At 36.3% G+C, this 17,315-nt stretch overlaps 1 protein-coding gene across 2 annotated transcripts in view; it reads left to right on the forward strand.

The window, feature by feature from the left end:
• Positions 1–17,315, forward strand: part of WDR11 (WD repeat domain 11) — a gene marked incomplete at its 5' end in the record, with an annotated part of 56,873 nt that overhangs the window by 27,654 nt on the left and 11,904 nt on the right. For both annotated transcript variants that reach the window (XM_079707629.1, XM_079707628.1), the window contains 8 exons: positions 1,745–1,855; positions 4,204–4,275; positions 8,736–8,844; positions 11,069–11,193; positions 11,891–12,038; positions 15,994–16,100; positions 16,530–16,644; positions 17,025–17,196. In XM_079707629.1, the coding sequence (XP_079563755.1) occupies positions 1,745–1,855; positions 4,204–4,275; positions 8,736–8,844; positions 11,069–11,193; positions 11,891–12,038; positions 15,994–16,100; positions 16,530–16,644; positions 17,025–17,196 (959 nt within the window). The remainder of the gene's footprint in view (positions 1–1,744; positions 1,856–4,203; positions 4,276–8,735; positions 8,845–11,068; positions 11,194–11,890; positions 12,039–15,993; positions 16,101–16,529; positions 16,645–17,024; positions 17,197–17,315) is intronic.

Consider the following 17,315-nt stretch of genomic DNA (forward strand, 5'->3'; position numbering starts at 1 on the left):
GACTTGATCCTAGATAGTATTTGAAGAGGGAAGGAGAGGGGTCGTTCCAGGCATGGAAGTTCTCACGAGTTCTCCGTTTTTAGCAGCCGAATCCGAGTGTTTCAACACAACTTTACATTTGAAGAGTTATAAATTGATAACTACAGTAATTCCCTGCTGTTGCAAATATTATTTTCAGTTCTCTTGGGATTATCTTTGCTCCTCTGAGAAAAGACAAGTAGGTGGGTACACAGGGGTCAGTGAGGAAAAGCTACTCTAGTTCAAATAGCAAGGTTTTTAACGTCTGAACCTTTTTAACACAAGGTTCAGATGATTGAGAGGTAAGTTTGATGCCGAATGGCTTTGGAAGTCACACAGGAGAGTTTGGATTTGGTGCAGGAGCCATTGTATTGATAACCTTTCTCTTGGGCAGGTGAGAGACATGTTCAGAGCAGTATTAATGCTAAATCTAGCAATAGCGTTCAAATTGGAGTAGAAGTGGAAAAACTAGATCAGAGGTCAGTAAACATTTTCTGTAAAGGACAGTTGGCAAATATTTTAAGCGTTGTAGGCCATAAAATTTCTGTCACAATTACTCAGCCCTGCCATTGTATCGTGAAAGCAGCCATAGGCATTATGTCATTGTTAAAAATGGTTGTCCTGTAAATGCTGATGAGCAATTGCATATAGAACAGAGGTTTAGACTTGCCTCCCAGCCAGCTCTGTTACCTTGTAAACAATGCAGGGTAATAGTAGTGTTTCTCACTTCTTTTTGTGACTCTGATGAATCCGCTTGTCCTGGGTCCCCCCATTTTCCATTGATAGTGAAGCCAGTTATGTTACTGGGAAAAAAACATAGACTCACCTACTATCAGTCCCAAATAAAGGGAACTCCCAGGGCATTAGGTTGATAGGTTACTGTCTTGTCATACGTGTCTGATTTTTCTTTTATGCTTTTCTCTAATTGACATACTGTTTGGAATGTTCATCCACTTCCAAATCTAATAGCTCAGTTTGTATTGTTTGCTTCAGGAATTTCTGCTTTCTAACCAACTAGGAATTTTGATAAAATTTGATAAAGTTCCTATGTGTACTCAACTTTAAGCAGTCTGCTCAGAATATTTCTGTACCACTTGTTTTTAAACAGTGGAATTCTTGGCAAGTACTGTGATGTGACCCTCTCCTTTGCCAGATTTTTTTTTTTTAATTTTTTATTTTTTTTATTTTTTTTATTTATGGCTGTGTTGGCTCTTCGTTTCTGTGCGAGGGCTTTCTCTAGTTGCGGCAAGTGGGGGCCACTCCTCATCGCGGTGCGCGGGCCTCTCACTATTGCGGCCTCTCCTGTTGCGGAGCACAGGCTCCAGACGCGCAGTCTCAGTAATTGTGGCTCACGGGGCCAGTTGCTCCGCGGCATGTGGGATCTTCCCAGACCAGGGCTCGAACCCGTGTCCCCTGCATTGGCAGGCGGACTCTCAACCACTGCACCACCAGGGAAGCCCTGCCAGATTTTAATAGCTATTTTAGTGCTATGAATTCTGATAACTAACCTGTCTTTTTATTGGATTTGGAGATAAAGTTTTATTAGAAGTAATTTTATATATGTTGGAAATGTATGATAATATAGCCTTAAATAAATGTCATTAATATAATTCCTTAATTAACTTGTATAATAAAATTTAGGTCATAGAAAAAACTTATTTTTCAAATAAATTTTTCAAACAAAAAAAGAATATTAGATTAATCTTTGTTTAATTTCTCATTATAGGGGTATTGAATGGACGAGTTTAACTGGTTTTCTTTCTTTTTCTACCTCAACACCAAACAACATGGGATTAGTGAGGAACGAACTTCAGCTGGTTGATCTTCCAACAGGTCTGTGTATTTAGACTATGAAGATATTTTAAATGGTACCATCATATTGATCAAAGATGTTTCTATTTATAAAACATGTTCCAAAGTACTTTCTTTCACCTTGGCGTTTTTTCTCATTTATATATTCACTTTTATATATTCTATGTTTATGTATTCATTTTTTGGTTGTTCCATAATAATTGCCTTAGAAAAGACTCATCATTGTTTGTATGCAAATTGTGTTAACACAAGTGCATGGTAAATGGAGGACCATTAGCCTGAACGGACAGATTCATAAATATGGTATCAGCTGTACTTTCAGGTACATTGTTGTAGATAACCAGAAGTACAGTTTTAAAATCAATCTTTGTAGTTACACTTTATTAGAATCTCTTTAAAAATTTTTGGCCTTTGCAGGAAACCCTTAAAAATCTTATAAATAAGGATTCTTTTTAATGCTTAAATTTAAAACTTTTGATAATCTCTGGCTGGCTAAATAGGAAAACTTAATTTCGGAGTTTAAAGACTTTACAATAGGAAATATTCCAGTAAAGTAACTTGTTCACAATTGTTAAAAACCTATAGCCCAGTGAGTTTCAAAATAAGAACTTGAAAATAGAGTAAGGTGAAGGTTTTATATTATTTTATATATAGCACATGGAATTATTTCAAAGTTTTTTTTTTACAAAATTGTGGGGAGTTTTTTTTTAAATGGCTTAGCAATATGAATATACGTAGATAGTTTTAACCAGTAAGTTACCTGTGTGTATAATAAATCATATATATGGTTGCTTCCTTGTATTCTCAATATGTATTTCTAATTTATAGCTGTTCTTACTTATCAGAGTATGTTACTAAAGCTCAAAGAATTAGCCCCACTTTAGTCCAGTGTTGCTTTAGTCTAATTGGAAATGACCTGCCTGGTGACCCCTATCCCTACATTCCTGAGTTGCCAATAAACTGGCACTGGTCACTGTAGTTACATGGGAGCCCAGGGATGAAATGCTGTTCTGTAGTATCATTCACTAAAAAAATGCCTGTTCATTTTTTTCCCATCAGCTCAGGTCTAGGACTGTTAGATAACTTAAAATCTGTCTTTCACAGATTTATTTTTGAGGAACAAATTTCTGAGTAATAGTTAGTGACGTTTTAGGTGGGACATTTAAATTCATAGATTATAGACTTTTATAGCCTTGTCTTCTAAGGAGGGCAGCCGACTAGCAGAGCCAAGAAAGGATGTAGGGTGTTTGGCGAATAATAATAGTGAGATTCTGTTTGATGGCATTGAAGAGCAGGGAGGCATATAGGCATCCACTTGTCTTTGAATTGAGTATGTTCTCTCTTTTGTTTAATGTAATAGAAATCTAGGAAAAGATATTAAAATGTATTTGTTCAGGGACTTCCCTAGTGGCACAGTGGTTAAGAATCCACCTGCTAATGCAGGGGAAACGGGTTCGATCCCTGGTCCGGGAAGATCTCACATGCTGTGGAGCAACTAAGCCCTCGAGCCACAACTACTGAGCCTGCGAGCCACAACTACTGAGACCACGCGCCGCAACTACTGAAGCCTGCACGCTCTAGGGCCTGTGTGCCACAACTACTGAGCCCGTGCGCCTAGAGCCCATGCTCTGCAACAAGAGAGGCCACCACAATGAGAGCCCACACACCACAATGAAGAGTAGCCCCCGCTCGTCACAACTAAAGAAAGCCCACGCGCAGTAACGAAGACCCAATGCAGCCAAAAAAATGTATATTTGTTCAAACATAAAGTAGAACTTGCATTTTTTAAGTTATAGAAAACCATTTAGCTTCTTTGGCTATTAACTAATTCTTAATATTCCCCAGTTTCAGTTTATAGAGACCTTTTGATAGGAACATGTCAAAATATTGTAGTTGAGTATTTTGCACATGGGACAAGAAATCTTAAATACCTGTTCAAAGAGTGTTTTCTCCACTAATTAGTATTTGTAAACATGAAAATATTTATATTACTTTGAGTAGTTTTTACAGTAAGCAGTTGCTTTACCGTAGATGCATTAAAACTTTAGAAATTGGTATTTCTAAATTTCTAAGATTAAATTATTTGAAAGAAACCACAGAAGGACTTCAAGAAATTCTATAGAAAAAGAAAATATCTTTTTATAAAGTAGATATTTGGATGTAAGTAATATACTGTTGGTCTTTAACTTGTAATAGTTTTGAATACTTGAGAATACTTTTGAATTTAGATTATTAGAAACAGCTTAGAAGCAAATGGAAGAGTGAACAGGAATAGAGGGTAGCACTGATCAAATTACATTGGTACAGCTTTTAGTTTCTTACATGTTTTATGTGCTTTTTTACCTTTTCTTTAATATTTGCAATTAAAGGTAGGAGCATTGCTTTTCGCGGTGAACGAGGTAATGATGAATCGCCCATCGAAATGATTAAAGTATCTCATTTGAAGTAAGTGTCATCCTAAAAATAAATTCTCTGGTCTTATCACAAGGTAATCTCAAGGATTTTTTTTATCTTTAAGAAAGTGAGAGTATGCATGCATGCATATAGAATTTCTTAGTGATAGCAAACTGTGATGTGCAGCCATATCAAAGAAAATATTTTAATCGCAAAATTAAGTTGCTATTGCTTTTAATTCTCCACTTCTAAAAAGACAAGGTAACTTTTCTGAACCTTAACATTTCATTAGATTGGTAAAACCAGTAACCCCATTGTGTTCCACTATAGCTATGTTGATATAAATGCCTGTCACTCACTAAGAAATGTTGTTATCTGGTGAAATTCTTATTTCAACTTCCACCTCAGTGTGGGTTTACTGAGTAAAAGAATTCATTTTCCTTATTTGTAATTTAGATCTAATTCCAGTAAGTTTCTGAGTTTTTTGTTCCAAGGGAAAATAAATGTAAAGCAGGATTATTGACAACAGAAACTGAATGAAAACTAATCAAAAGAACAAAGAAAGAAAGAGTAAGCACTCTGAAATTGTTTTTAAAATTGCTTTAGCTTTTCGAGGATCTTTGCATTTCCATATAAACTTTAGACTCAACTTATCAGTTTTACCATAAAGCTTCCTAGAATTTTGATTTTAATTGCATTGCATCCATGGATCAACATGGGGAGGAGTTGACGTCTACCGAGTTTTGTGATTCATGAACGTGGTGTATCTCTCCACTTATTTAGTTCTTCTTTAATTTCTTTCAATAATATTGTGTAGTTTCCAGCTTATAGATCTTACACATCATTTGTGAATTATTTTTTGCTTTTTCTTTGATGCTATTATAAATGGTGTTTTTTCTTTTTTTATTTTCAATTATTATTTATATACTGAAATAGTTAATTTTTTACTGAGGTAATATTTATTTATAACATTATATGAGCTTCATGTGTACAACACTGTATTTATACTTCCGTGTACCCTACAGCGTGCTCACCACCAAAAATTTATTTTCCATCTGTCACCATACATTTGATCTCCTTTACCCATTTTGCCCTCTTTCCTACCTCTTTCCCTCTGGTAACCACTACTCTGTTCTCTGTATCTACATGTTTATTTTTATTTGGTTTGGTTTGTTTATTTTGTTTTTTTAATTGTTTATTTTTTTATATTCCACATATGAGTAAAATCACATGGTATTTGTCTTCCTCTGACTTATTTCACTTAGCATAATACCCTTCTGGTCCATTCACATTGTTGCAAATAGCAGGATATTCTTTTTATGGATGAATAATATTCCATTGTTATATATATACACACCACATCTTCTTTATCCATTCCTCTATTGATGGGCACTTAAGTTGATTCTGTATCTTGGCTGTTGTAATTAATGTGACGATGAACATGGGAGATGCAGGTGTCTTTTCAGATTAGTGTTTTTGTATTCTTTGGATAAATACCCAGAAGTGGGATAAGTGGATCATATGGTAGTTCTATTCTTAATTTTTTTAGGAATCTTCATACTGTCTTCCATAGTGGCTGCAGCAATTTACAATTCCACCAACTGAGGGTTCCCTCTTCTCCACGTCCTCACCAATACTTATTTCTTATCTTTTGGATAATAGCCATTCTGACAGGTGTGAAGTGATATCTCATTATGGTTTTGATTTGCATTTCCAAGTAATTAGTGATGTTGAACATCTTTTCATGTGCAATCTGTATGTCTTTGGGAAAAAGTCTGTTCACCTCCTCTGCCCAGTTTTTAATCAGGTTGTTTGTCTTTTTGTTGGGGAGTTGTATGAGTTCTTTATATATTTTTGGATATTAACCCCTTACTGGATATATCATTTGCAAATATCTTCTCCTATCCGGTAGGTTGTCTTTTTTGTTTTATTTATTGTTTCCTTTGCTGTGCGGAAGCTTTTTATTTTGATGTAATCCCATTTGTTTATTTTTGCTTTTCTTTCCCTTGCCTGAGGAGACATATCTAGAAAGATATTGCTGTAGATACATGTAGATGCCCTTTATTAGGTTGAGGAAGTTTTTTGTTCCTAGTTTGCTGAAACTTTGTATCATTGAGTAGGTGTTGAATTTTGTCATATGCTTTTCCTGCATTTATGGATGTCATCATTTGGTGTGTTTCTGTTTTGTTCTTTAAGTTGGCTTAATATAGTGAATTATATTGCCTGATTTCTCAGATGTTAAACTTGACATTCCTGGGATAAACTCCACTTGGTCATGATGTATTAGTGGATTTGATTTGCTAATATTTTGATATACTGTTGGGTTTGGTTTACTGATATTTTATTGGGGATTTTTGCATCTGAGTTCATGAAGGATTTTGGTCTAGTTTTTGTGTAATATCCTTGACTGGTTTTGGAATCAGGGTAATGACCTTGTAAAATGCGTTGTGAAATATTTCCTCCTCTTCTTTTTTCTAGGTGAGTTTGTGTAGAATTGATATTATTTCTTCCTTAAATAGGGCGAATTCACTGAGGAACCCATCTGGGCCTAGAATTTTTTTTGCAGTCAAGTTTTTAAATATAAATTCATCTTCTTTCATAGATGCCAAACTCTTCAGGTTACATATATATATTTCCTTCAGTATGCTTTGGTAGTTGGTGTCTTTCAAGTAACCTGTCCATTCATTTCATTGAAGTTGTTGAATTTATTGATACAAGCTTGTTCATAATAATTCCCTTATTCTTTTAATGGCTGTGTGATCTGAGTAATGTCTCTTTTATTTCTGATAGTAAATTATGTCAATTTTATTAATTTTTTCAAAGAAACTTCTATGGTTTCTTTGATTTTTCTCTGTGGTTTTCTGTTTTCTGTTTCATTGACTGCCATGCTTATCATATCCTTTTGATTCATTGACTTCTTTATCATTGTGAAATATCCTGTTTGTCTTTGGTAATATTCTTTGTTCAGAAGTTTGTCTGATTTGTCTGATTAGTATAGCCACTCTAGCTTTCTTTTGACTAGTGTTTGTATGGTATATCTTTTTCCTTCCTCCTATTTGTAACTTATCTCTTTCTTTAAAGTTGATTTCTTACAGAGAGCATATAATAGGGACTTGTTTTACTGTTTGATCTGATAATCTTTGCTTCTAATTGCATTGTTTAAATTATTCATATTTAATGTAATTACCAGTATGGCATATGTTTTCATCTACCATCTTGGTAGTTATTTTCTCTTTTTTTCATTTTGAGTGAATTAATATAGTTCATAATTATAGTAGGTTTAATTTCTCATATGCAAAATATCAGTTAGTATAACCCACATAAGAACAAAAGTTCTTTGGAGGAGAGCCTCAATAATTTTTTTAAATGTAAGGGAGTCCTAGGACTAAGAAGTTTGAGAATTGCTCAAACTGTTTGGACTCCAGTCTCTTCTATTTCCAGTCAGTTTTGACTCTATACAAGCCTACTAAATTAATACATCTTAAACAACTGATCACATTATCACCACTGCTTCAAAACTCAGTGATCTGCTATTCTCTGCAGGATGAATCTCTACACGTGCTAGCATTGCATTTTAGGGTGTCTTAGGGATTTTATAATGTGAATCCAAAATTCACATTTTAGCCTCTTTCTCATGAGGATTGCTCTCACATACTCTGCATTTCACACAGCATGTTCCCCCAGACACCCTGTGTCCTTTCCTGTCTTTTGCCATTTATCACACTTGTAACTCTGCCTAGAATGCCATTTTCCTATTGTCAAAATTAATCTCAACTTTCATAGTGAATCTTTATAGCATTTACCAGATTCTCTTTTATATTAGTTATTTACATACATGCCTTGTTTTTATATTAGATATAATAAAAAATGTAACATATTGCATTTGTATAATCCATCACGGTTTATAAAAGTCTTTCATGTGTGCTGGTCGTTTTTTTTTTTTTTATCCTTACAGTATTTAGTGAGGTATGTAAGACAGGTGTTGCCATGTTAAAGCTAAGCAGAATAAAACTCAAAAGGTCACATGGTTTGTCTGAGGTCACATAATTATCAAGTGGGAGTCCTCTGATAACACTGCGCTACAGGGATCTTCCTCCTCTGTCACATTTCCTCACTGTCGGCATGATAGAAACCTTACTTACTTTTTCATTTAATTTTTACCGTAACCTGTGTAGCAATCAATCCATTGATGTAAGTAGTGGTATTTTCATGTGTTGAGAAAATTGAGCCTCAGGAGGGTTATTGTAATATGTGGCCCCAGGATGTGAACTCATGCCTTTCCTCATCATTCTAAGCTGGGCTCCTTGCCTCCTTATGGCTCTGTGGCTCTCACAGGTCATTTTAGAGCTTTACCTTCTTAGGACTGTTAATCATGAGGGCTAAAGGTTACTTTAAATTCTCTTTGTTTAGAATGTGTCATCTGAGTTTTCTGATTTACTGAACTTTTTATTTGCACTGCTTGTGAAAATTTTACAAAAAAGAGGTTTATTTAGTAATTTTGTTTATTTTAGGCAGTATTTGGCAGTTGTATTCAAAGATAAACCCCTGGAGTTATGGGATGTTAGGACCTGTACCATTCTTAGAAAAATGTCCAAAAACTTCCCTGTGATAACTGCTTTGGTAAGTTACAATTTAAGAAGTAAACAGTTTATTTAGGTATGTATGTATGTGGTGGGTATTTTTCTTTAGCTTGAATTGAAATCATTACTCCTGTGTATTTCCTTGTTAAAAATGTGTATTCAGAGAAGATGATCTAAACAAATGGAGACAACTCTTATTTTCTTGGATGGGTTAAGCTAATCTTATATTAAATTCCAATTAAAATTTAATTTAGATATTTTGAGGAACATGATAAACATATTCTAAAATATTTATGGAAAAATAAAGGTCATAGTCAACCTTGAAAAAAGAGGAGTAATGTAGGCAGTATGGGTGGGGGTCGGACCCATCCTACCCCATACAGTACGTATTATTAAACCATAGAAATAAAAGCAATGTTATATTGGCCCAAGAAGGAGAAATGGATCAGTATAATAAAGAGCTCATTAACAGACCCATGAATGTTTGGGAACTGAATGTACAGTAAAGTAGCTCACAAACCCAAGAGGAGGAACAGACTGTTTAGTAGACAGTATTGGGGAAACTGTCTTACTTTATGGAGAAAAATACTGGATCTCTGCATAATGCCATATTCAGAGGTGGGCTCCACAGGATTGATGACCTAAATGTAAAAAAAAGTAAAGCTATAAAATTAATACAAATACAGAAGAATATTTTTCTATTCTGGGGGCAAAAGAGGATATCTGAAGCTCAAACCAAAAGGCAAAAAAATTGAATGAATTTGATTATATCAAGATTGGTGCTTTCTATTCAATGAATCAGACCATTGTCAAGGTTAAATGTAGAAGACAAGTTGAAAAAAGAAATTTTCCAGTGTCTAAGATGGACAACGGGCTAACTAATCCCTCTAAGGGATTAGTATTGTGGGAACTCCTGCAGTGAAGCGACAGGAGCCCCAGTGGAAGGACGAACAAGCATGTGAGCAGCTAATGAATGGCAGGGAAACCTAAAAGGCCAACAAGCATGTGAAGAAATGTTCAAACTCATCGGTTTTGAGATGTGCAAAGTAAAATAACCATGATATACCTTTTAGACACAAAAAGTGTAAAGCCAGGTAGCATCCCATGTGGGTGTAATATGGGCTATAGGAATTCCTTGGCACTGCTGATAGTTATCTAGACCAGTGAAGCCATTCTGCAGAGCAAACTGGCAGCACTTAGGCAAACACAGACATCCTCTGTGTTCCAGCTGATCAGCTTCTGGTCATACAGGAACTTTTGTGAGGATATTGACTGCATTGTAATTTGCCGTGAGGAGAGTATAGAGACAATCTGGGTGTCTTTTGCTGAGAAACTAAACTAAACTAAAAACTAGGCTAAAGGGGCTTCCCTGGTGGCGCAGTGGTTGGGGGTCCACTTGCCGATGCAGGGGACGCGGGTTCGTGCCCCGGTCCGGGAGGATCCCACATGCCGCGGAGTGGCTGGGCCCGTGGGCCGTGGCCGCTGAGCCTGCGCGTCCGGAGCCTGTGCTCCGCAACGGGAGAGGCCACAACAGTGAGAGGCCCACGAACTGCAAAAAAAAAAAAAAAAAAAAACTAGGCTAAAAATTGGCAGATGTACCTATGGAGTGTTATATAACATGCAGAAACAACAGAAGTGGGACTTGAATACATTGCACTGAGTAAAAGGAGTTAGAAACAGGAGGAGATATATAACACACTACTGTTAATGCAGATCACAAATATGTGCATGTAAAATAACTACATGTTAAGAATTTATACATATGAGAGGATTTTAGATTAAATGCATTAGAATAAGCAGGAGTAAATAAATAAAAGGAGAGGTTTGGGGTGGACCTACAGATGATAATGGGCCATGATTGGAGGAGTGTGATCATCTTACCTTGTGTACCTAAGGGGGAGGTGGGGAGGTAAGGAGTGGGAGATACCATCCTTAAATGTATTATTTTCATTCTGTAAAAAATGAAAGCATCAAAAGTTTAAAACCTGTTGGAGTTGGCCATTAAGCTCTTTTCCCTTAAGCTGTAATTGAAGATTAGAGGTAGAAGGAAATAGAGGTAGATCATTAAAATATTCTACCATAGCTGTAATGAAGATGCATTCATTCAACCTTTCTGAAAAAAGTAAAACCTAAGAACAAATTGTGAATTCATGTGTAGTAATAATAAGTGACGCTGGGCAATGGCGGGTATGCCCAGCTCTTCTGGAAGGGTTCTTTGACAGAGAAACTGATCACTTGTGGGCATGTCTGTCTTTGCTTCGCAGGAGTGGTCACCTTCTCACAACTTGAAGAGCTTAAGAAAGAAACAGCTGGCTACCCGAGAGGCCATGGCCCGCCAGACCGTGGTCTCAGATACAGAGCTGAGTGTTGTTGAGTCATCTGTGATCAGGTACCCTGTTTCCGCCCCTGTCATTTGTCATAGCCAAGTCATGGTTGGAAAATTGACAAGTGTCATCCCAAGGCACCTCTAGTCTGCTTTTGAACATACATTGGTGTTTCAGTACATGCTCCTATTACTATAGAGTTAGTTTTAGTACTGCACTGCTTGGTGCAGTTTGCAGCAGTAACCGGTGCAGTGACATCTACACATCAGCACCTGTTGGTGAATATGATCTTTCTCAGTGCCCTTCTGCTCCATAAACTTCAGCTTCTGAAATTCAAATGAATGTAGCATGAATATCCAGATGGATCATATTGTCATTTATGTTCACCAAAGGAAATGTATTAGGGATTCTAACTTACGTACCACCCCGCCCCCATCCCACTAAATTTACAAATAAAAAACTTCAGAGAGAATGATGAGTCGAGGTAAGGCCTCTGTTCTGCAGCAGAAACAGCGAAAAGGCTTTTTTTCTTGTGTGAGGTCTAGATCACCACGTTTTTCTGTGCAGGGTAAACGTTCACTCGTGGCATTCGGAGTAATTTGTGTTTTCCTGTTATTACTAGGCAAAGATTAGTTTCAGCCTTTGTTTTTTTTTAAAATGGTTTTGACCCCCTGTTAATGCATCTGTATTTGGGGTGAGTTAATTAATTATGTCACTCTAGGGAAAAGAAATATCTTTATCTTATTTTCCTCTATCCCAAAGCTTGTTGCAGGAGGCTGAGAGTAAATCTGAACTCAGTCAGAACATCTCTGCCCGGGAGCATTTTGTGTTTACCGATAATGATGGCCAAGTTTATCATCTCACTGTTGAAGGAAACTCAGTGAAAGATAGCGCTCGGATTCCACCAGACGTGAGTCCAACCTGTGATTAAATCTTCATCAAGATTTCTTATCAAAGTCCTTATTGGTTCTATATCCAGTGAAGCCATAGTTGAGTTTGAAAACTATCTCAGAAAAGTGTAATGTAAATAAACTTTACTAAGGAGCTATTATCACTGATTAAACTTGTTCCGTACTGCTAGAGAATAGCATTATAACTGTTTCGATTAAATACTTAACCGTGTGTTACTCATTTTTATCAGTATAATAATCCATGAGGAATTATTTACATTGTATCTATGACAAGACTGAGGGAGAGTGAGTAACTTTCCCCAGGTTGCCCAGCCTAGTGACGTGGCAGAGCAGCGTTTTAAACCCACGTCTGTCTGTCTGACTCTAGTTCCTCTTCTTTCCATTTCAAGCATTACCCTGAAGGATTTGACTAAAACCTAGTATTATTTTTGGGTAATAGTAATCAGGTTGTAGGTATAAAAATATTTATTAATATTTACTAACATATATATCCTCCTGTGGGCTTGTGGAGTTCTCTAACCAAGGTTTTGTAGTTAATAATTTGTGTCAACGTGTATCTCACATGTTGTTTTTAATGGATGGATGAAGAAAATGTTTTTGTTAACGAATAATACTATAACCGTTAAGTGGAGGATGAGATGGTTTTTTAAATATATATATATTGATTTAAAATTGCCATCTAAAAATGGAATGTTGTAGGCGAATGCCAACCCCCATATTTTACAGATGGTTCAGAGTCTCATGAGGTTGCAGTGAGGATGTTGGCTGGGGCAGGGGATCCCCTTCCCACATGGCTCGCTCGCATGGCTATTAATGCTGGCCGTGATGAGAGGCCTTGGTTCTTCCTCACATGAACCTCTCCATAGGGCTGCCTGAGTGTCCTCAGACATGGCAGCTCGCTTCCTCCAGAGCGAGTGATCAAAGAGAGAGCAAAAGAAAGCTGCAGTGTCTTTTAGGACCTCGTTTTCAGAAGTCCCATTTTCACAGTATGCTGTTGGGTCACAGTTCATTGTGAGAGGTGACTACCAAAGGACGGGAATACCAAAGGCAGAATCAGGTAGGGGGGTGGGCCTCTTAGGGGCTGGCTACCACATCTTCCTTATTAACAACTTTAGAAGAATTGAGGGCATCCAAAAAACCTTCATTAATAAAGATTGAAACTAGCATGTGAAAGTGCTTTTCAAACTGTAATTACATTTGTACTGTTATATAGAACAAGTCATATCTGAGACTTAGTAATGTCTATTTTAAACTCTCTAATATTGCCAGAAGTTTTCACTAGTGTGAAAAATTGATATTTGGTAGTTATAAGTAGGAGCAGTAACTTTAAGTGTGTAGCAAGAAAAGCTACGGTTAAAGGGTGTGGACGTAAGAGTTGCAGTGTAATGAGCTGTCCTCTGGAAAATCAGTTTGCTTTCTTAGTAATATTCAGACCTCCTCCTCTAGACTCCAGAGAAGGACCCATCTGAACTCCGATAGCGGCACTTGAAAATAGCTCAGTCTCTTTGTTTTCTAATCACGTCACATTTGAGATTAGAATAGAAATAATCCAATAATTTTTGAGATTCTAGTTCCCCCTCACCCTAAAAAAAAGTTTAAAAATTTTGAACATTAGACACATGAATTTTTCTTTTTGTAACTGCTTCTTTCAGGATTGTTGCACCACACAGCTTTTAAGATTCTACACTGTTTTATGGAGATCTGAAGTCAGGCTATAGCAATTCTCTATTCTGCCTGCCAGATCATTTTATTCCACAGCTAGAAGCAGCTTCCTCAAGGAATGACCATCCTAATAAGGATCCAGCCTTATTAGTGAAATTAGTGCATATTTTAGAGCAGATTATTTTTAGGGAAAGGGAATTAAGCATCTACTGTATAAAACATGAGAAATTGGTTTTGGTTCATTATTTTTATTTGCAGTAATCAAAATATTTTTCAATGACTAATATGTAGAATTTAGGCAGAGGTTTTACTTGTTTATTTTAATCCAATATTTATCTTACCCTCCTCCCAAATGTAAAGTGTTAAACATTTGTTTTGATTTGAAACTTCCCCTGAGTTTTGGCCCCAGAACTATACAGTATATAAAATTGGAAAAGAAGAAGAAAGCTTGACGTATTTTAAATTATGTTCTCATGGAGAGTTTATAGTTGACTGACTGCCTTTATTCAGAAAACCAGAATAGCAGGAGAGAATGAATATCTTTGCTTTGCTGCCAGCCTTACTTCTGATCTTTTGAACATCATATTTTACATGTAGGCAACATATCAATGTCAACTAATAATACTCTATCATAGAGTTTTAAATCTTACACTGGTTCTCTTGGGATTATTTGGAGTCACAAAGCGAGTTTGTGCCACATCCTCTGAAAGCACCTTAGACTTTCCATATGGCTTATATCCCATCAACAAGCTCTTAGGTAGAAAGGTCTGGGTTGTTTAATTGTGCAGTTGTATTAATACATCACTTGTAATTCTAAGCTGGTAACACTGATTTCTGGGCAAATTTAAACTTTAATATTCTAATTTTTAGAAGTTAGAAAATAAGATTATAAAATGTAAAAAGAATTTAAGACTGAAAAAGTAAATTTAAAGGCAAATTCTTAAACATTCTGTTAATATGGTCAGGAGAATAGAAATAAGATCTTTATACTATACAGAATTCTATTTAACATAGCTTTCTAAGTTTTTTATTAATTGAATTCATTAAAATACTCACTTAATCCAATTTTTTCTTTTGTTTCTTGACTAACACTATGATTTATGCAGTATTTGGTGTGTGTGCAAGTCTATTAATAGCCAATTTGGCAAACCCTTGGAACTTTCCTACTTCTTACTATCGATGCCATGAGAACTGAACACGTGAATTTTTACATTGTTCTATAAATTAAACAAGATTTCTTTTAATATAAGTAGAGAATAAGTAGAAAAGTAATTGAGCAATAATATTGTTTAATAGCTAACATGTATTGACTGTTTACTCTGTGGCAGGCATTGTCATAAAGCCTTTACCTGTAGAAATTTATTAGCACTAATAGGAACTCCTCAGGTTCTGTGAGCTTACCTTACTTTATTGATGATAAGTTCTAGACACAGAAAGATTAGTAAACATGCCCCAAATCACACAGCAAATCAAATGATAAAGCTTGGATTCAAGCCCAGGCAGCTGACCCCAGAGCCCAGGCTCCTCGGCTCTCCATCACATGACCTCTGTGCATGTGTTAGATCTTGAAGCTCCTTTCTCCCCACTTGGATTTATTACAGTAGTGTTTCATTCTTATATTTGTGTTTCCCTGTGTAACTTCTCTGCAGAGCCTTCTGTGAATTCAAATTGTGCAGATGCCTTTAATACACAGTATCTCTTCACCTTCCTTATTCCAGAAGGTATCAGTGAAGCTCTGGATCCCCTTTTTCTTTCTTTTTTTTTAATTGAAATATAGTTGGCATACAATATTATGTTAGTTTCAGGTGTACTACATAGTGATGGATCCTCTCTTTCAATAGAGAAATTGCTGAACAATTAGCTGTGAAACAGCTTTAAGTTTCCCCCAGAATAGATTTATTTATCCTTTTGCAGTGAGAGATAACTTGGAGACAGGAGCTCTCTTGAAAGGGTGTCCTTTCCTTCTCTTTTTTCTTCTTTTAATTTTCTTTTCTCTGAAGTAGTTCTTCCTCAAAAGACATCCCTTTTCTATAAATCTAGTTCAGATAACAATGTCTATCTAATTGAAATCTCCTGGTTCTTCTTAGTTGAAATCGAAATGCTAGGTAGCTCTCGTAGTGTCTGAACTCTGTTAGTGTTTGATGATGTTCTTACTAAAGCAAAACCATTTTTAATTAGGTTTTATTAAAATATCTTTATTATTTTATCACAGTTATTAAATAAAAATATTTCTCTCTTATGACTGCTTGTAAGTGGTGAAATTGATGTGCATTTGTTGCTGTTGTTTTCTAGGGAAGTATGGGTAGTATTACCTGCATCGCTTGGAAAGGTGATACATTAGTTCTTGGAGATGTGGATGGAAATTTAAATTTTTGGGATTTGAAAGGCAGAGTATCCAGGTATGAGTCAAAAATGCAATCGTGTTATTTGGTTTAAAAAAAAAATCTCTTGGTATGATTCCATTGGAGGCTTGTGACTTGGTAATAATAAGCAGGGTCACCAAATATGGTCATGTGGAGCTTGGACCCTTGGGTCTCTTGTCACTGAACTTGGGAGGAAGGGCCTTGAGCCAAACTCTGGAACATTCATAGAAGACGCTTATCTGCAGGTGGCTCATGCAGAAGTCCTGGGACACTATTCCAGCCATTGTTAAAGAGCAGACACTTTCTGTTATACGTGGCCCCTGTCCCAGAAAGCAGAGATTCTCCTGTCACATCACTAGACCTTGTCAAAAACAGAAATAGAAAGAGACATTGGACATATCTCTTGATGATGAGATATTACTCTACTTCATATTGGTGTTTTGGTTTTTGTTTGTTTGTCCTCAGAGGAATACCTACACACCGAAGTTGGGTGAGGAAGATTCGTTTTGCCCCTGGTAAAGGAAACCAAAAATTAATAGCAATGTACAATGATGGAGCTGAAGTATGGGATACTAAAGAGGTAGGCCCAACTCCACGTGGGTACACTGCAAATGAAGCTGCTGGCCACAGGAACTATGTATTTTTTTCTTCTTTCTGATTTAGAAATGAAAACTATGTAATGGGTTTGTCAAGCTTATTAAAAGTTTTCTTCCTTTAAAATTTTTCTTTCACAGTATTTCTGTTTTAAAGGTGATAGCTCAATAGATTTTTAATGTTATCACTATCTTTGGGACCTTTAAAATGCAGTCTGCATGTGGAAGGTAGACTGCCAAAGACTGTTCAGTTTTGAACGTAAACTGGACCTTTGCCACAGGCGCTGTCTTTCCTTGACTGTTTAATCCGGAATGATAAACATCTTCCTTTTCTTTGTGAAAGTGACAATCAAATTCACTCTTGAAGGTTCAGATGGTGAGCAGTTTAAGAAGTGGAAGAAATGTAACCTTTCGGATACTGGACGTGGACTGGTGTACATCAGATAAAGTGATTCTGGCTTCAGATGATGGGTGTATCAGGATCCTGGAGATGTCCATGAAGTCCACGTGTTTTAGGATGGATGAACAGGAGTTAACCGGTATGGAGTTCTAGGGAAAGGATGCTTGGAAACCTGTCTTTATTTTGCACCAGCTGCTCTCTTCGGGGGAGAGAGATGCTTCTGTTTCATCTCAGTCTTGCTTTCTGGGAATCTGAGTT

Source organism: Hyperoodon ampullatus (assembly GCF_949752795.1).
Source record: "Hyperoodon ampullatus genome assembly, chromosome: 1".
Classification (NCBI taxonomy): domain Eukaryota; kingdom Metazoa; phylum Chordata; class Mammalia; order Artiodactyla; family Ziphiidae; genus Hyperoodon; species Hyperoodon ampullatus.